The sequence below is a fragment of the Cyprinus carpio genome, chromosome A13 (genome assembly GCF_018340385.1).
Source record: "Cyprinus carpio isolate SPL01 chromosome A13, ASM1834038v1, whole genome shotgun sequence".
Lineage (NCBI taxonomy): Eukaryota > Metazoa > Chordata > Actinopteri > Cypriniformes > Cyprinidae > Cyprinus > Cyprinus carpio.
The window spans coordinates 18,041,784-18,061,189 of record NC_056584.1 but is presented as its reverse complement, the minus strand read 5'-3'; the positions used below and the strand labels follow the sequence as shown (position 1 = coordinate 18,061,189).

Genomic DNA, 19,406 nt, shown 5'->3' with positions numbered 1-19,406 from the left:
GGTCTGTGGAAACAAGGAGTTTTCTTTTTAGAGCTATTCAGAATCAAAGACAAAACTGGCCATATATGAGTTTTGGGAGGGTTTTTATTTTGTAATGCAACATCAGACAGTCCTGAAATTGGTGGAGTGACACACTGGGGTAGTGGACTGTCAATCTGAATTGAAATTTAGAAAGAAAAAAAACAAACAACAATAACCACACCATAAATATAAAGCAGAATAAGACTTTGGGGAAATAACATTCTGGAGTGGTGTACTGTTAATCAAACGTGAAACGTTTTTTGTGGAAACGGGGAGTTTTCTTTTTATAACTATATGAATTTACAGATAAATATTTAATGAAAAGCTTTTATTTGGTTATTTCTCATCAGACAGTTATTTTCATATTATTTGGAAATTCTACATTTAATATTACTCAACATTTGAAGTCATTTTCATTTTATCAGACCGTTTTTTAAACATTTGTATTATTTTAAATGTATTTATTTATTTATTTATTTGTGTGTTCGTTCGTTCATTTATATTTATTATGGACAGAGGAACTGGCTCAATAAATAAAAGCCAGAGATCGGATTTCCTTTGATCTGATTTTTATACGCTTTTTCCGTAACGGGTACCGGGCTAGAATGATCGTGTTTTTCAAAGTAGAGGCTGGCCTGACCGCAGACTCGGCGGAATACAACGGGTTTGTGTGTCCCCTCGGACAACAATGCATTTGATAACCTCAATTAACAGTAAAGTAGACACAATCTTTCTTCTGTAAAAACGTCATTGTCTAGCACTTTTTACATTTTGGATCCTGTAGAAATGCATTTATTCGGGCATCCATGCATCAGAGGCTTGGTCGTGAAGTGGTTTTGAGTGATGGGAAGTTGTTTTGAAATGATACGTAAAAGGTCTCACCTGATCTCCAGGAATGCATCCAGATACAGCACCAAACGAGAAGGTAAGACTTGATCTGTCAAGGAATCCTGTTTGCAAATGGTGTTCCTTGAATGAGAAAACGTATTTGTCCTATTGTAGCAAATGAATTAATTAATTTATTTTTTCTTCTTCTGATATTTAGATACTTTCTGATATTTTAGAGATTGTATCACTATAAAAAGGCAAGCTCTGGGTAACTTTTCTATTTTAATATGAGGTTTTCTATTATTTAAAATGCCATTGACCCCCAAATATTAATTATTGTGCAAGAGACCTAAATCCTCTAAAACTAGATCCTAAAACTTAAAAGGAATCTATAGAATTTCTTGTATTATAAATATTATAATAATAATATTGTGCCTAAATTATTATTTGAAAAATATTTAGTTTCTATTAAATTACATTTTTAGCACTGTTCTGTTAAATTATATATTTATTTACTAATTTATTTATTTGAATATATTTGTTTTAAAGGTTTATTTATTTGTTTTAATACTATTATTCTTATTTATTTATTTATTTATTTATTTTTACTCTATTTATCTAAACATTTCCATGCACTCCCTTGTGACTCCTTGGGGGTCCCTGCCTGGAACCAGTTATGAAAACCCCTGCCTTATATCACCAAAATCGTATTTAAAACCTCTAGGCACTATTTTAAAGTGGGCAGTTATAGGTTTTTTTTTTTTTTTTAAAACAAAGACAGAACATACTCTATGGAACCCTTAAGTTCCTGCAGGAACTCTAAAGACTGTTATTAGTTTCTTAAGTAACCCAACATAAAAAGAAAGACTGCTTGAGTTTTCCTTTAATTATTAAATTTTAATGGTACTCATAGAAGATTTGACATATTGGACATTATATACATTTCTGAGTTAATTTTGTATTTCTTGTCTGCTTAAATGTTAACATGTTCTTCCTTTACCTGGAAATCCATTAGGATTGGGACATTTTAGATTAGATGTATTTGTGGAATTGCTAGGTTGCACCTGCTCTGGACAATCCTGGGCTTTACGGTTTATTATTGACTCTCTGTCCTGGTCTAAAATAGAGCTAGCTGGATTAAGTTTGTTGTGAAAAGTACTCATCTAAACCCAGGCCAGGGATTGTAAAGGCAAGGACTATTTCTTGCTCCTACAAGTATGCTTGATGATCTACTTTGATTTATATTTATTCAGTTGTTATTTTTAGATTCAGAAAACAGATGCCGGGCGTGTACATTTTGCAAGAAATTGGACTAAGCTACTAGCTGAGTGTCAAGAGTTTTTCTGTGACTGGACATCTTGTAGCACCGTGCAAGTGGAGTTGATTTGTCCCTCAAACCCCTGCATGAAGTCGTAGGAGTGACTGTCCAGTAACTTTTCACTGATTTAAGGAATAAGTCACCGGTCAGACCATGGGAGTTGCAAACTCAAGAGACTATCAACCAACGATAACAGTTGTGCTGAGAAGTAAGTAGCTTACAACACAAAGTTACTAGCAGTGTGCAAGATAAGATTGTTTAGATACTACTAGAACTGTTTGGGGTTGTTGATATACAGTAGCCTACTTATTTTTTAGTACAAGAAAAGTTTGGCAGTTTTTTGGTCATTCAGCTGATACTGTTTTGTTTAAAAACCATTTCATACCTGTTCTGTCACACCAAAGTTCCCTGTCCTGATTAGTCCTGCCATTGGAAGCCAAATTAAATGAGCATTTTAATCTCCTGCATTTAGTAATTGAAAAGGCTTTGTAAGTCCGTAAGATGTCAGATAGACTGGCCGTGTTGACTTACAGAGTTAGTTTGATTTCTGTGAGTGGCATTCCAGTATTAATTTAAATGTGTGTGAAACATGCTGGTTTATTACAGTATATCATGGACTTGGACTGTACAGTATAAGCCAGCATACATTTTTATGGTCTTTGTTTATCAGAAGAATGCATAATGAAACCTTTAAGGATAAATGGTTTGATATTTGTTTATTTTTTCACATTTAAATTGAAAGTGCTGAATGATGGAGTGTGTTTGTTTGGTGGCGTTCTGCTCTTGTAAACTCTCATCTGACTAGGAGTGATGCATGATGGGAAAGAGGCCACTAAATCCTGTTTTGCATCACCCGATTAAGGCTTTAATCTCAGACACTATAAATAATTTGTTTTTGTTTTGCTTTTTTTCCCAGTCTGTCGCAGTGACCTCTGCTTTGACTCGAAAGCAGGTTTATTACAATTGTGATAAAGATTCAAAGCACCTACAGTATATGTTTCTTTTGAAATCTGTGCTGTGATTTTTTTTCACGTTTTGTTTGTATACAAATGATTCAGCCACTGATGGTCTGAACCAATAGTCTTCAAAGGGATTTCCCTTTGGCCTACATGAGCTCTTCGTCTTTATAGTTGACATTGAGCTAAGATGGCTTGACTGTTGGGACTTAGGTTATGGTTTAGATGCTGATTTTTACTGTATTATTACATTTGATATAGCTTTATAGTTCATTTAAGTAGTAGTCATTAAAACAGCATATATTGTGCAACTTTAAAAAGTTATGTGTTTAGATGAAATCTTTGCTACATATCAAAGAGAAGCTTCTAGCTTGGAAAATCCACTGAATCTTATTCAGGCAAAAGCTGTGATGTCACATGCAATATTTGTTGTCCTAGTCCTTTAACAAGAGATCAGAACCGTTTCTGCGAAACAGGATTTTTACAAATGTCACCCGGATACATCGGTCTGACCCCTTAATGCATCTCTAAATGACCAGGACATTGTTCAGGTTACATTTCTACCTTTATGTCTTTTTCTTCTGTAGGACGTAATGAGCCCCTGAAGAAAGATAAGCCCAAGTGGAAAAGTGAATATCCTATGACAGAGGGCCAGCTGCGCAGTAAAAGAGATGAATTCTGGGACACGGCCCCAGCTTTTGATGGCCGTAAAGAGATCTGGGATGCGCTAAAAGCTGCAGCTGTAGCGACTGAATGTAATGACCATGAGCTGGCACAGGCTATTGTAGATGGAGCCAGCATCACACTGCCTCATGGTAAACATTTAAACAACATTTTATATACAGATCTAGTGAAAATGCTTATGTTTTGCATTTTGTGTAATACAACATTTTTTTCGTTACTAAATTATATTATTATAATTCGAATTGTTTTAAGGAATGAATACTTTTAATTCAGCAAAAATGTAATAAAAATACATTATATGTAAAAATATATTTGGTCTATAAATGCTGTTCTTTTGACTTTTCTGTACATCACAGATCCCTTGCTTTTTTCCCAGTTTCCACAAAAACATTAACCATTTTTAACATTGATAATAATAAGAAAAGCGATTAGAGCATGTTAAAATGATTTCTGAAGGATCATGTGACATTTAAGACTGGAGTAATGGCTGATTAAAACTGAGCTTTGCCATCACAGATATAAATTACATTTTAAAATAATTGAAGCTTTTGATTTGCTCTTTCAGGGTCCCTTATGGAGTGCTATGATGAACTGGGGAACCGCTATCAGCTCCCTGCATACTGCTTGGCTCCTCCAGTCAACCTGGTGTCCGAGTGCAACGATCATAATGTGTCTGAACACTCTGAGCTACAGGAGAAGAAGGAGAAGGAGTTCCAACTGAAGGTGCGTCTCTCCACCGGAAAAGACCTTCGCATCGGTGCCACAATGGCTGATTCCATCCGTCAGCTGAAGAAACAGCTTCAAATTCAGGAAGACATTGATGCCACCAAACAGCGCTGGTTTTTCTCTGGAAAGCTACTCACGGATAAAACACGTTTACAAGACACCAAGCTCCAGAAGGACTTTGTAATACAGGTCATTATTAATCAGCCCATTGTTCCCAACTAAACACACAAAACTGTGAAGCAGGTCTCAATGAACTCACACCACACGAATGCTTTATAAAAAACCTTGTTGTTGTGAGAAAATAGATGTTTTAGAGAAACATCTATTTTCTCACAACAACAAGGAGATGAAAAGGCCAAATATACATGCAAATGTAAGCATGTGTCAAACATATAAAAAAAAAAAAAGGATTTATTTGAAATATGATGTGATGAAACTGAATTATAAAGCTTTTTCAAAACACATCAGTCTATGTATCAGTGCAGATACCAGTGCATGCTTTATTTTTAACACCATGTATTGATCAACAACCTATAAATATATATTTCTGAAAAATAACTGTTTTTTTTTTTTTTTTTTTGTCTGTCTAATCATTATTTTGTGTTGTGTTTTGTTAGTAGGTGGAACCATTTTTGTCATCTTTTATTCTTTAGATATTTGAATAGTATACAAGTTAAAGCAGGTTGGAAATATAGTTTATTTTAAAATACATTTTTACAAGATACAAAGGAACAACAAACAAAGTAAAAAACAATAATATCAGTAGAGAGAGACAGAATAATTTATTACATTTGAGAATGGGACAATTAAAACTTTATGGTACTCCGGTCTGTGTATCTTTTGGTCATTGGATTTTTTGTTTAATATTGAAAGTAGAAAAATGAGAAACAGCTCCTTTTTTCGTGTTTTTAAATTTTTTGCAAAAAACGAAAAACAAGAATTCGGCTTAAATTGTAGTTTTTCTTTCAGGGGTAGAAAAATGAATAAACAGCTTGAATATTCGATTTTCTACACGTGGGTGGGAATTAAACGCCCCTTTCTGCTGATTGGTCAGACAAAAAAAAAGAAAAAAAAAAAAGATCAAACTGTCATCAGTTCTTCTGCAGTTCCTCGCGGCAGAATACTAGTCCTCTGCTGCTGCTGGGGGGATTTCATAGCCTACCATATTTTCCAAACTGTAAGGTCACTTTTTATCATGATATATACTGTGATTTATTCTAAAATGACTTAAATAATGCATTTAACGTCAAATAACCTTAATGTAGACTTTTAAAAATAGGCGCATCAAGCAGCCTACTAGCTGTGTATTGGTTCATGTTTTGCGCTAAAGCTGTGGATTCTGTTGTTTTCTTTATTTTTTCAACGGGACGACATTTTGTAGTCATTTTGAATGTACACAAATAAAAATATGCATTTTACCATATGACTATAAATGACAACTTATTAAATTATTTCGCCTCTTCAGGAACAAATCCAGGTGAATATCAACTAATTCTCAATATTAATTAAATAAACTGTTTAGATTGCTGCATATTTCCTGTGCACTTCAATACTGGTCTGTGCTTGAGAGTAGTCGCGTTTTTCTGTTTTATTTAACTAGGGTAACTAGTCAGATGTTGTTCTAAAGGCTTATTAGGTCTACCTTCTTTTTTCCGAAACAGACACACAAAAATGTCCTGCTCGCACTTACCCATTTAATGGCAGAGAACGGTGACTTTCACTTTTCATTCTTTAAGCGGATGCAAATCTGTCATAAAATAATATGCATCTCGTGGTATGCTATATTCCAAACGTTCTGAAGGTATACAGTAAGGTTTGGTGAGAAACAAACCAAATGGCAATTAATTACATTTATGTAAATCTTGTGTTACATTCCTGTGTGCGAGTGCACAAGTGTCAGACTAAAATCAGACTACAGTTACTTTTTTATAGATTACATATTATTCACACAATAGAAATAAATGATTCATCGTTTATTGATTCTATCTAATTCCTCTTTTTTTTTTTTTTTAAATGTTCCTTTCTAAAATAGTCTACCGCTTATATACACTCAGAAAGTCTTCCAGTTTGTGGACATTCACAGTTATCAGTCATTAATCCGGTGGCTATACAGCATTTGACCAATGGGTTTACAAAAATAATTTCAGGTTTAAGAAGAGTTTCAACATTGCATCAACTACTGATGAACGCATTATTTTTTATTTAAATGATCACTCAGTAGGTTAACCATGTAGTATTATGTATTATTGAAAGGCTTTTGTCTTTCAAACTCATTAAAATGCACAAATTCTCATTATTTCTTATTTGCAGACATTCTCAAACTCTTTGTCCTCTGAACCTCTTTCACCTAACATATTTACTTTAAAGGGGTGGTCAATCAGCAATTCTGTAAAAGACAAGACATCTCCCTTGCATTAAACTTTGAGCATCGTAACTTTGCAGATGTTTTTTATGCTCAAACAGCAACATTACACACTAAAGTTAAAAAAAGTGAAATCATAATCAGTGATCCTTTATTTACCCTCTGACATAGATGAATGGTCATATGGCACAAACAAATGAAGGTAAACATAAAATATTTCATCTTTTTTAGTAAGTGTATGATTTATTTTAATTTTACATTTTTATGATTTAATTATTTTTCAGACTTTCATTAAACTCTACCCCCAACCCCCCAACCCCCACCCCCCCCCCCCCCCCCCCCCCCCCCCCCACCCGGAGTTCCTTTACGAACCCCAATTTGGGAAACCCTGACGTAATATAATGTTTAATGCACTTCATGTTGTTAATTACAATGAAAGGAATATATTTTCTCACTATTCACAGAGGAAAGCCCTAGGCTCTGCCACAGAACAGGTTGTTTCGAGCCATTCATTTGTCTGGTTGTTTGATGAGAAAAAGATTAAATGTAGTTGCAATAAAAAAGTTTAAGAATATGTACAACTGCTGCTGCAGCAGAGGACTAGTATTCTGCCGCGCGGAACTGCAGAAGGACTGATGACAGCATGGTTTGATCTTTTTTTTTTGTCTGACCAATCAGCAGAAAGGGGAGTTTAATTCCCGCCCACGTGTAGAAATCGAATATTCAAGCTGTTTATTCATTTTTCCAACCCTGAACGAAAAACTAAAAATTAAGCCGAATTCTTGTTTTTCGTTTTTTGCAAAAAATTAAAAAACGAAAAAGGAGCTGTTTTTCATTTTTCTACTTACAAAATTAAACAAAAAATCAAATGACCAAAAGATACACGGACCTACTCCACATGTTATGAGGAAACATTGTTTATCTGGTGAAGTCATGGAAGTTGAGACAGTAGAGCATGGTTTAATCGTATTTCCAAAATATGAAAAAGAATGGATTAAAGCAATGAAAAAATTAGGAATTTCTAGTAATCATGAATTTAAAATTCATCTTAAACAGCTGTCCAGGAGCAGGGAAAATAAATAAAATTGTTATGAGATGAATTAGTAACAGTGTGATTTTAATCATAGGATTTAAGGATATAAAATTAACTCGTGGGTTTATTTTTATATTATTTTTTTTCCATACTCACACACAGTAGAAGGCGGTAGGCACCTGCTATGTTGATTCGCTACATTATTATAAACCAGGGGGCAAGGAAGTCGACCGGAAGTTGAAGTCGGCCGCGTGCCGCCATCTTGTAGCAGAACTTCACTTGCGTTAGCATCCCATTGACTCCCATTCATTTTTGCGTCACTTTGACAGCGAATAATTTTACATCTGAGGCGTTTAAAGACTCCATTTGTCCATTATTTATTTCTAAAGATACACGACAATGTATAAAGGGCTCCATTACCTTCTATGTTACATTATGGCCCCGTAGAAACAGTTTTTGTAAAAATAGGCTAACGATTGCGTCATAACCACTCGACTCTCTGTCGCACAGTAGAGAAATTACCGTACAGACAGGAGGAGAAGCTCGCAGGCAATCGGGGAGACGTCAAGAGATATGGCGTACTGGCGTTACATTTTAAAATACTATACAAAATAATTAATCAGAATACTTACTCCTGCTCACTCAGGTCAAAGAACTCCCCGCTCAAGCTCGCCATCTCTGCAAGATTAACGATGGCAGTTTGCACGCACAGCTACTAGAAGATTTACATCTGTCAGACAGGTTGCTGACGTCATCAAGCTTAGTTTGAGTCTGCGCGTCAGAAACGGAAGTGCTAAAAATCGCTAAAAATGGGCTTCACTTGTCTCAATTGAGTTCCAATGGGGTCGCTGTGTCCATTTCTTTTACTGTCTATGTTATAAACCCACCGAAGAAAACGATGAAGACGCCCGCTGATGACGCAAGGCCAAGCGCGACACACAGACTGCAGAGACCAACGTGACTGCAGCGCTGTAAGGATTTCCACCTGCTAAAATGGTGAAGTCCGGAAAACTTCGATCCGGAACATCCCAGAAAATCAAGCGATGGAAGAAAGGTCACAGTAGTGACAGCAATCCAGAGACAAGTCGCTATCGAAAGGCCGCGAGAAGCCGATATTTCAGCCGTCCCTTAGGTGAGACTCTGGCCTGCCTGACAACAACACATGGGTAGCTGGTCGAACTCCGTAAACAAGTTAAAAAGTTATGCTTAATTACTTTGGTGGGCGATAGCGAATTTCATTTCGAGTTTCTTGTGAAGTACTTTAAATCATAAGGTGTTTTTAAATTTCTGACAGCAGGACTACCCTTGTTTTGGCTGTATTCGTGACATAAAATTGTGTTGTGAACTTGTGATGATCTGAATGTGAGATTCATCAAACATCTGTCTATTTAAACAGAAAAAAGTGATCTGACAGTAGATGCTTTGAAACTCCACAATGAGCTTCAGGCAGGATCTCTGCAGAAAAGCAGTGATGCCATGCAAGCAGGAGATGTCATGGAGGATCAAGCCCTGACAGAGAAAACCTCTGGGACTTTTCTTAGTGGACTGTCAGACTGCTCCAACCTCACTTTTAGAAAAGTACAGCGCTACTGGGAGTCGAACTCTGCGGCACATAAAGAGGTTTGTATTCACTTTTATGGTTAGAGAGCTGCATCTTAGCTCATTATTACTACATTATCGTTAAAAGAACGGTAAAGCAAAAATGAAATTTTATTGAATTGGCTTGCCCTCAGGCCATCCTAGATGTAGATGAGTTAATTTTGTTCTTTGGAACAGATTTGGAGAAATTATGTATTTTTATCAGCTGTTTAAACTCTTACGGCACCCATTCACTTGAAGGATCCTTTGGTGAGCAAGTAATTCAATGCAAACTTTCTCCAAATCTGTTCTGATGAAGAAAAGCTCATCTACATTTTGGATTGCCTGAGGGAGAGGAATTTTGTTTTAGTTTTTTTGAGCAAATTTTCATTTTTGGGTGAAATATTTCTTTAAATTGAAACCAGATAGTGTTCAAGTGGTCTTCTTAATCTACAGATCTGTGCTGTATTGGCAGCTGTAACTGAAGTGATCCGCTCTCAGGGAGGAATGGAGACAGAGACAGAGTACTTTGCATCCTTGGTAAATTAAAGAGACCATGAAATCAGTTTGTTTCTTGACGACTTGGCTGTGTTAAAAAAGCTTAAAATGCTTTTTGTGGATCAAGCTTTACATTTCGCATTTTTCAATCTGCAGATGACAACACTCGAAGCTGTAGATAGCAGCGAATCTCTGGCAGCTGTTGCCTACCTCCTAAACCTGGTCATGAAAAGGTGAGCGGTGTGTCATGAGACAAATCAACAGCAGCATAGGAAGATGTTCATTTCTGCTGCAGCAATTGGGGTTGACCTCAGCTGTTGATCTGAATAAGTACATGTTCTTATCTTCTCAAGGTTGCCTGCTGCAGTGCTTAAGAAAAAGTTCTCAGACACGGCCAAGGCCTTCATGGATGTCATGACAAACCAAGTCAATTCTGACTCTTCGTCCTGCCTGCGATGGGTTTGTACACTCATAAATCTTAACACTTTGATCGTCGGCAGAAGCTTTTTTTTACTCTTAATAAAAATAAATGTACTATAGTTTGTTTCAATAATATTATGTTTTATTTTTAGAGGATTTCATGGTACTTGACAGTATTTGCCTCTAAATTTATTTCTAGATAAAATCATACATATTTTAGGAAAGCATTTAATTTAATACAATATTCTAGTTAATAATAAGTCAAAGACATTTAAAATCTAATGCATGGAAGGTAGATTATCAAAGAATACTTCATGGCTGATTTGTAAATTGTGCACCAAAATACTGCTATATAATGTGTTTTTCTTATTTATATTAATTTCCTGTAGCAATCGCTTTTGACAGCAGAGATCATAATTAAGACTTTTTTTTTTAAAGACAATTTAGCCTTTTCTAATATTCATGTTTTATTTTGTTCATATAGCAAGCGCCACACAAGTCGCTGTTAATTCAAAGCGTGTTAATTCAAAAATTGTCTTTTTTTTAATCTAAAATTACTGAAGATCACCAGAGATGCATGTAATGAAATTTTGATGTGGAGAGGAAGTTTGCTTTGTGTCTCCGCTTATTATTTTCCACTTTTATACTCTAATTTGGTCACTTCTATATTCCTTTGCAGATCATATCCTGTCTAGCAACTTTGCTGCGTAAACAGGATCTGTCAGTCTGGAGTTACCCTTCAACTCTGCAGCTGTACCACGGTCTTTTGAGCTTCACCGTGCACTCCAAACCAAAGGTCTGTCTGTTTGAGTCCCATTCAGTTAGAGTTGGAATGTCACTGTTTATATAAGATTCCTTTTTTGCCATATAAGATTTTAATCATACTATCCATCACTAATTGTTATAGTAATACACAATGGTAACACTATTTTTGTACTCAGATTAGAGAGTGACTGATTATGATTTTTCTGAGGTTTCTGAATGATGTTTGTCCATGTGCTACAGGTGCGAAAAGCAGCACAGCAGGGTGTTTGCTCAGTCCTTCGCTACAGCGACTTTGTGTTCTCAGATAATGCCCCGGTCCATCACCCAGCAGCAGCCGCAACAGCCAAATTCTGCTGCAAAGAATTGGAGCAGTCCGGAGGTCAGTAAACTCATGTTCTTACTGTAGAGATGCTCAAAACAAACAATAACACCTGCTTGTGATAACTCAGCCTCTGAGGCTTCTACTAAGTAATATAAATATAAAATTAATAAAATTAGGAAAATCAGCGACATTGCATTTCTGTGAAGAACCCAAGTAAAGGACAGATGCATACTTCCTTGATCTTTTTTAAAGTGTGTAAATTAATTTTAATTTTTAAAGGCATTTAGTTAAGATAAAGCATGCAATTCAAAGTTTAAAATCAAGCTGCATGAAGTTATTTTGTAGGCAGTTTTGCAGCTAAAATGGTCCCATAGCAACTCACTCACATTTTTTTTCTCTTTAATTTTATAGAATGAAATTATCTACTTTTTGATTGAGTGACTGTCTTTCTATCCAACTCAGGCAGCAAAGAAGACACTACCACTCTCCATGTGATTGGTCTTCTAAAAGACCTGCTGTCTGCTTTTCCTCTGAGCTCTGTAAAATCTTGCTGTGAGACCCTTCTCCGTCTGATGACCCTGAGCCATGTGGTGAGAGACCAGTTTAACAGATACATTTTAATTTAAAATTAATCAATCAGTTTTTGTTGACTTATCAGATCTTAACACCTGCCTCTGGTTCTCTGGCTGGTAACAGCAAATGCAATGCAGGCTTTCCACAAGCTCTTCAGTAGCAAGCCTAGTCCTGCCAGTATGTCTGCAGAACTGAATGCACAGATCATCACAGTGAGTATTATAATCGATAAACACATGCACATGATCTCAGAATTATGTGATTCTGTATTTTAATTTCCTAATATGTGGATTGATACATTTTTCAACACCTTCCTTCCAGGCTTTATATGACTATGTTCCAAGTGAGAACGATCTGCAGCCTTTACTAGCATGGCTTGCTGTAATGGAAAAAGCCCATGTTCATCTTTCCAGGTAGGCCTTTTTCAACACTTAGTCTATTGTTTGCTGACTTTGTAAAGAAACTTGGAAACTTATTAATTTTTGGCCTCTAGTTTACAGAGCTCTCTGAGTATCAGTCATCTTCCTCGCCTCTTCTCTGTCACCATGTCATGTCTTCTGTCCCCACACACACAAGTAGTCTCTACTGCGACTCAGACTCTGAAGGTATCAGCAGTGTATTGTTATTTTTTAGAAAAATAAATTTTTTACTGTTATGTGTGTTTTAAAGAGTTCTTTTCCCCCTCTCCTTCCAGACTTTGTTAAATGAGTGTGTGGCTCCACATATGGCTGAGATCGGTCCAGTTTTACCAAGCACATCAGCTGGAAATGGGGCTTGCATCCTAAAGATGTTTCGGTGAGCTTCCTGTGACTTTCATCTTTTATAATGTCATCTCTTTCTAAAGCATAGCTTTCTAAAGTCTGACCATTGTCTCTTTCAGTATCGTGGAGGAAGGGTTGTCCTATCGTTTTCATGCCTCTTGGCCGTTTGTGCTGCAGATCCTGGGCTGTTTCTACAGAGCTGCAGGAAGACAGGCTCATCCTATTATGATAAAGGTTGATTGAAATACAGTATTTTCTGTAATTGGTGTGTTTCTATGTAATTGATAGTTTACTCACAGATGTGTGTATGTGATCCTCAGAGTCTGCAGTCTCTCTGTGACCTGCGAGCCACCCCTCAGTTCCCCTTCTCTGGGGAGCTGGATCTGGCTGTGGGCGGTGCGGTGGAGAACATGGGTCCAGAGGTGGTCCTGAAAGCTGTGCCCCTCCTCATCACTGGAACAGAGTGAGTTACCTTGCTGGCACATCTAAATGTAGAAGCTAAGCCTTTTGACTTAAAAATGAATTTAATGCTGTGCTTGTTTGCAGTGATGACCTGGAGTTCCCACGTAGCTGGCTGATCCCGGTCATAAGAGATCATGTGAAAAACACTCAGCTGGCTTACTTCACCTCATACTTTTTCCCTTTGGCAAACAATCTTAAACAGACAGGTCTTTATCAGTCACAGATACACACACTGGTTTACATTGCAGTTTATTTGAAATGTCGCTTGTGTCAGTATTACTGTATTAAATTATGGTACATGTTTGTATATTCATGTCCATATGTCGATCTCTGATGTTTCAGGTGATGAACTGGAGCAGTCAGGACAGAAACTGATGGCAAAAGTGTATCAGACTCTACAGATGCAGGCACGCTAAGTATTTTGACACATTGGCAGATCATTTTGAACGTTACTATCTTTGCAGTGACTGCAGTTTCCCACAGAAATGAAAATGATAATTTTCCCACCCTCATGCTGTTCCAAACCTGTATGATTTTTTTTAATTTTTTTATGCTCTTAAATACTGTATATACTATTTTCTCGCACTGAACTTTGCTACGTACATATGAACATTTGGATGGTCATTGAGTGGAATTAATCATCCATTTAACTTATTTTTCCAGTGTTCTGAATATATCATTTGTTTTTCCAGATTTGGACCATGCTACCTGGATTCTGCACTAAACCCACTGACCTGTTAGCCTCGTTTAAGGGCATTGCTCGGTCTCTGGGTATGGCCCTGAATGATCGCCCTGATCTCCGTCTGTGCATCTGCCAGGCTTTGCGGACTCTTATCAACAAGAGCTGTGACACAGGTCAGCTGGGTTGTTAAAACAATAACTCAAAAACCGAATAGCATTTTTTCATTGCTGTGGCACTGAAGACTGCTCATTGAGATTTATGATTGTATATTAAATGCATTTTTTTTTTTTTTTTTTTTTTTCTGGGTCATCTGCAGAGGAGGAAAAGGCAGAATTAAAACGATTTTCCAAGAACTTCCTTCCCATCCTATTTAATGTCTACAATCAGCAGCCAAAACCTGGAGAGATGGTATCTGCTAGAATGGCTGTCCTGGACACAATCAGAGTCTACCTGAGCATTACAGAACAGGAGGTAATTAATTGACCATATTAACTAATTAATTCCATCATAGCAAGAATGACATCTTTATGGTTGGTTATTAATTGACCATATTAACTAATTAATTCCATCATAGCATACTCAGAATTTGTGCTCTGCATTTAACCCATCCGAAGTGCACACACACAGAGCAGTGAACACACACACACACTGTGAACACACACCCGGAGCAGTGGGCAGCCATATGCTGCGGCGCCCGGGGAGCAGTTGGGGGTTCAGTGCCTTGCTCAAGGGCACCTAAGTCATGGTATTGAGGGTGGAGAGAGCGCTGTACATTCACTCCCCCCACCCACAATTCCTGCCGGCCCGAGACTCGAACTCACAACCCTTCGATTGGGAGTCCGACTCTCTAACCATTAGGCCACGACTTCCCTTCAAGAATGACATCATTGCAATCTGTTTTAGTTTTTTTATTGTGTCGGTTCTATTGTTTCAGATGGTTTGCACGTTTCTGCAGAAAGCATCAGAGAGACTCAACAGTGCAGACAACTCTGAGTTCACACGGTAATACAGCACCACACCTTTATTGTCTTATTTACAAGGTTCTAGGTATGTTCAACAGATCTTTGAGACACTTAGAATCAAATTCTGACCATATTTTTGTGGCTGGACTATTAGCCTAAAAAGTGTTGTGTTTAGTGGAATGACACCTAAACTGAAGTTCACATCATGTTTTGGATAATAATTGGCTCTTATTTTGTAGGCTTGCAGTTATCGACTTGATTGTTGCAATGGCTCCATTTGTAGACGAAGCATCCATGACCCAGACGTTCAGTTTGCTTAAACCTTTTGTTGCGGTGAGAATCTTCCTGTTACTATTTTTAAACATATTTTTGCTCTTGTGTGATGAGTGTACTTTATGTAATGTTTGTCTGTGTAAATAGAGCAAGGTTGCTAGCATCCAGAAGAAAGCTTACCGTGTGATTGAAGAAATTTGTGGAGGAGAGAGTGCGTCTTGTAAGGCTTTTGTTCTGCAGAACCTTGAGGAGCTGAAAACAATGTTAATTGACAGCCTGACAACAGCGGCCTCGTCTTCCAAACGGGTGAGAGCTGTGAAAAACAGCAGAAAGTAATCATATTTACCCAGAGGATGTATATTGGAATAACATGTGGTGCTCTCTTGACACTTTAAAGCCTAGACTCAAGTGTCTAATTCACATAGTGAAGCAGCTGAATGAAGAACACCGTGGTTTTATTACAGCTCTGCTTCCTGAGGTTTGTTTGGCATACAGCACAATCTTAAATCAGAGTTTAAGATTCTTTATTTAATATTAGGTGATTTTATTGTGTGTTTAGGTCATTCTTTGCACTAAGGAAATGTCTATTGGTGCCCGCAAAAATGCCTACTCTCTTCTAGTTGAGATCGGAAATGCATTTGTAAGGTTTTGTGGGAACACAAAAGGTGAGAAGAAATGTTTATTTTTTTATTTATTTATTTGTTTTACTAAGATATATCTTGCTGAGTAATGAGCTGAAATAATTTATTTTAATCATGTGTTTTCAGATGCCATAAATGAGTATTTAGGCCATGTGTACATTGGGCTAACTGGCTCTGTGACGATGATCACCTGTGCAGTTCTGGCATTAACAAGACTAGTGTTCCATTACAAAGGTAAGAGTGACTTCTGCTGTCCACTTTATTTTGCAAGATAGAAGTAAGCTATTTTCTTTGAATGTGCAATACTTAATTTGCTGCTATAGGTAAATAACTGGAAGAATAACTGTTTGCATTACACACCAATGTGTTTATCATTATGATTACTTAAAGTAGGATGACAAAATGTCAGTTTTTAATATAAAGCAGTGTTATATGCATGTCACAAGCCTTGCACGTTTAAATTACAAATGTCCATTCTAGCATTAAAAATAAGGTGGAAACACTGCTTTTGAGCTATTTTTGCTGATTTGTTCCTCTGGTTGACAATCAAAACAACTAGCCTTATTCTGTTTATTATTATTATTATTATTATTATTATTATTATTATTTTGTGGGGAAGCATTAAATGTTTGTAACTTTTGATTGTAAAAATATTGTCTGGTCTTTATGTACAGATACCATAGATGTGTCATCATTGGAGCTGCTGCTGCAAAATGTGTGTCTTCTGCTTTCGAGCAGGACACGAGACATCGTCAAAGCCTCTCTGGGTTTCCTAAAAGTCTTGCTCTTTTCTCTTGATGTCAAGGTTTTAGCCAGCCATATTACTGTTATTGTAAGTGAAGAAGAGAGAATGTTTTCAAGTTCATATTTGAACATTCAAAAAGTGTCCGTCTAAGAGGTGTATGTTAAAGTGATCATGTTATGTTTTTACCCTATTATCTTGCAGATGGAGGGCATCAGCAATATGAATGATATGCGAAGACATTTTAGGTCGAAACTTAAGAGCATTTACACTAAGATGATTAGGAAATTTGGGTAAGCTTAACAGTGAACCAAACATGACCACACAGTCCTTTGTTTCTTAATGCATTTTTTTCCTTCTATATCTTTTTATGGTTTTAATGTAAAATTTGTTCAGGGTGGAGCTGGTCAAAAGCATGTTGCCAGCTGATCAACACAAGGTCCTAGTGAACATCCGTAAAACAGAGGCCAGAAATAAGAGACGCAAACTCGTGAGCAAGACAGAAGAGGACGGCTCAGACACCGAGGATGAGACACCTAAAATGAAAGGAGAGAGGTACAGCACTTTCACAGCAAACTGATTTTATGACTTTGATGTGGTGTACGTCAGAAATATTTTAGAGCTTAGTTGACTGTGCTGAGGAGGAAGTACTTCAGAGATGAGTAGGTGTTTTGCTTTATTTGTCTCTCTGTAGTATTGAGGACATTCTGGCTGAGACGGACTCTGACTCGAATGAAGATGAAAAGCCTAGAAAGGGTCAGAAGAAGCCAGTGAGAAAGGGCCAGGCCTGGTTAAAGGAAGGCATATCTGACGAACCACTCAACTTCCTTGATCCAAAAGCAGCGCAGAGAGTTTTGGGTAAGAGCTCATTACATATGTCCAGTTAGATTCAGTCATGATCAAGTACATCAGTATAACTGTGATTACATTGCTAATTTTTATTTCAAAATGTATCCAGCCACCAACCCTAATCTAAAGAAGGCCAGCAAAGCAGAGCATGGATTCAAGGTGACATCTGATGGAAGATTGATCATCAAAGAAGAGGACGATGAGGATGATGATAATACAAAAGGTGGAACACAATCAGCGTTGTTTAATCATCTTTGTTTTTTATAATTGTAATAAACCACAGTATAATTACACCCATATCTTTCTTTTAGATGCTGAAATGGATGATATACTTGAAGAGGCTGGAGTCAAAACTGTAAGTGTTTATGTATTTCAAATTTGTCATAAGAACTGAGAAGTATAATGAAAGGTTTAGCAGTGTGTAATATTCATTTCTCCTTTTCCCTGTTGAACAGAAGAAGAATCCAAAGAGGAAAATGCGTGACGAACTAGATGATGATATGGATGTGGAACCTACGATGAAATATAAAGGTAGGTTCAAAAGTTCAATTTCACCTTGTGCATGATAACTTTCACTTGCTTTGTATCATTTTGTCATGTTAACAATATTCATATACCATTGCAATCCTAGATCCTTAAGAAATGAAGTGGAATTACCATAGTACTTGTTTAAAAAAAAAAAATTAAAAATAAAGCTATTACTGTTGTACCATTGTGATTTTTTTTTATTAGTGCTGAAAGTAATGTTTTCTTGACATTTTAACATTTGTATGTATTGTTGAACTCCTCAGCTGGTGGCATTGGAATCCACAGGCCTCTGGATAGAAGACCAGAGTTTGGGACCGAGTATAAATCTAAGGTTAGAAGAGAAAGTTTAATTTTTTTTTTTAGAATTAACATATAAAATGAGCATCTGAAGGACCTCTGATAAACATCTGTTTGTTGCAGAAGGGAAAAGGTGATGTTAAGAAGGCAGGCAAGTGTGACCCATATGCTTATATACCACTGAAGAAGGCCCAGCTCAACCGCAGGTAAGGAACAAAGTCTGTCTTCACATGCGTCCTCAAATATGAGTGGTGAAGCTGATTTGACATTACTTTTAACTTTAACAGGAAAAAGGCCAAACTCCAAGGCCAGTTCAAGGGCATGGTCAGAGGGGCCAAGAAAGGAGCACTCTCTGGATCAAGAATACTGAAGAAGAGGAAAGCCTAAAGTGTGTTACAAGAGTTCTGGTTTTCCGAAATCTGCCCCCATTTCCCATAGCATCATCAAATTAAAGCTAGAGATTTCTTGTTTTCCTGTAAAAAAGCTTTGAGAACTTCCTGTGGAAGCATCTCTTCAGAAGATGATGTTTGCTGTGGTTGGATTTAAGAACAGAACATAATATGACAGTAGCTTTGTGCTGAATATATTTATGGACTTGCTATGTTGGACAGAATATAAACTGTTCAGAAAACCCCATAAAAACAACAAATCCCATATTGCCTTATGCTTTCTGTTCTTCTGTTATTTATGTGCTGAACCCCAAAAACACTGACTAATATCATGTTTCTACAGTTGAACAGTAGTGCTTTCTTAAAGCATACCTAGAATTATTTATAAGTTTCTTTATTAAAGTAATAAAAACATAGTTCCCATGTGCCCATCAAAAAGTCTTTTAAATCATAAATGGTACAGAGTGATTGATATTGTGCACTACAGTTTTTCAGCAGAGGATATTGGTGGTGTTAATGTAGATCCCAGCTGTGAGTGTGAGTGAATGAGGTCTGCTGGAGGTCAGACGTGTCCTCTTACTCAATAAGCTCGACTGGATTTTCCCTGATGGTCCCAGTGAGAATAGAGTGATACAGACTCAGTTTATGGTGGCGTCTGCTGGCTTGATTTTGAGAGCTATCTTTCGTTAACAATGCATGACAAAGGTTTATTATTAAGGGACAGTTCACCGAAAAT

The 19,406-nt window shown here is 36.9% G+C and overlaps 2 protein-coding genes across 3 annotated transcripts; both read left to right on the top strand.

Moving 5' to 3' along the window:
* Positions 1–244: 244 nt before the first annotated feature.
* LOC109088922 (ubiquitin domain-containing protein 1-like) lies at positions 245–5,100 on the top strand. 2 transcript variants are annotated; one of them, XM_019103064.2, is made up of 3 exons: positions 245–946; positions 3,711–3,938; positions 4,373–5,100. In XM_019103064.2, the coding sequence occupies exons 1-3, from the start codon at positions 865–867 to the stop codon at positions 4,753–4,755; spliced, it is 693 nt and encodes a 230-aa protein (XP_018958609.1). In that variant the 5' UTR covers positions 245–864; the 3' UTR covers positions 4,756–5,100. The 2 variants fall into 2 exon arrangements, with proteins under 2 accessions (XP_018958609.1, XP_042625081.1); XM_042769147.1 differs by lacking the exon at positions 245–946 and adding an exon at positions 1,434–2,375.
* A 3,697-nt stretch (positions 5,101–8,797) lies between these two features.
* On the top strand, positions 8,798–19,099 carry LOC109104930 (RRP12-like protein). Its single transcript, XM_042769139.1, has 34 exons — positions 8,798–9,060; positions 9,325–9,548; positions 9,963–10,046; positions 10,161–10,237; positions 10,358–10,463; positions 11,104–11,220; positions 11,430–11,568; positions 11,974–12,101; positions 12,198–12,296; positions 12,406–12,497; positions 12,578–12,689; positions 12,779–12,879; positions 12,965–13,079; positions 13,166–13,308; positions 13,392–13,513; positions 13,650–13,714; positions 14,000–14,162; positions 14,306–14,460; positions 14,924–14,991; positions 15,191–15,284; positions 15,372–15,530; positions 15,622–15,702; positions 15,784–15,889; positions 15,992–16,099; positions 16,540–16,697; positions 16,812–16,900; positions 17,004–17,162; positions 17,302–17,465; positions 17,566–17,679; positions 17,768–17,811; positions 17,912–17,987; positions 18,248–18,315; positions 18,405–18,487; positions 18,569–19,099. The coding sequence occupies exons 1-34, from the start codon at positions 8,922–8,924 to the stop codon at positions 18,666–18,668; spliced, it is 3,852 nt and encodes a 1,283-aa protein (XP_042625073.1). The 5' UTR covers positions 8,798–8,921; the 3' UTR covers positions 18,669–19,099.
* The last annotated feature ends 307 nt before the right edge of the window (positions 19,100–19,406 follow it).

Coding starts and splice junctions, on each gene's coding strand:
- LOC109088922 (XM_019103064.2), top strand. CDS start 865: ATGGGAAGTTGTTTTGAAATGATACGTAAAAGGTCTCACCTGATCTCC. Junction 947..3,710: donor ATACAGCACCAAACGAGAAG/GTAAGACTTGAT, acceptor TTTCTTCTGTAG/GACGTAATGAGCCCCTGAAG. Junction 3,939..4,372: donor CAGCATCACACTGCCTCATG/GTAAACATTTAA, acceptor TTGCTCTTTCAG/GGTCCCTTATGGAGTGCTAT.
- LOC109104930 (XM_042769139.1), top strand. CDS start 8,922: ATGGTGAAGTCCGGAAAACTTCGATCCGGAACATCCCAGAAAATCAAG. Junction 12,102..12,197: donor TGATGACCCTGAGCCATGTG/GTGAGAGACCAG, acceptor CTGGTTCTCTGG/CTGGTAACAGCAAATGCAAT. Junction 13,309..13,391: donor CTCCTCATCACTGGAACAGA/GTGAGTTACCTT, acceptor GCTTGTTTGCAG/TGATGACCTGGAGTTCCCAC.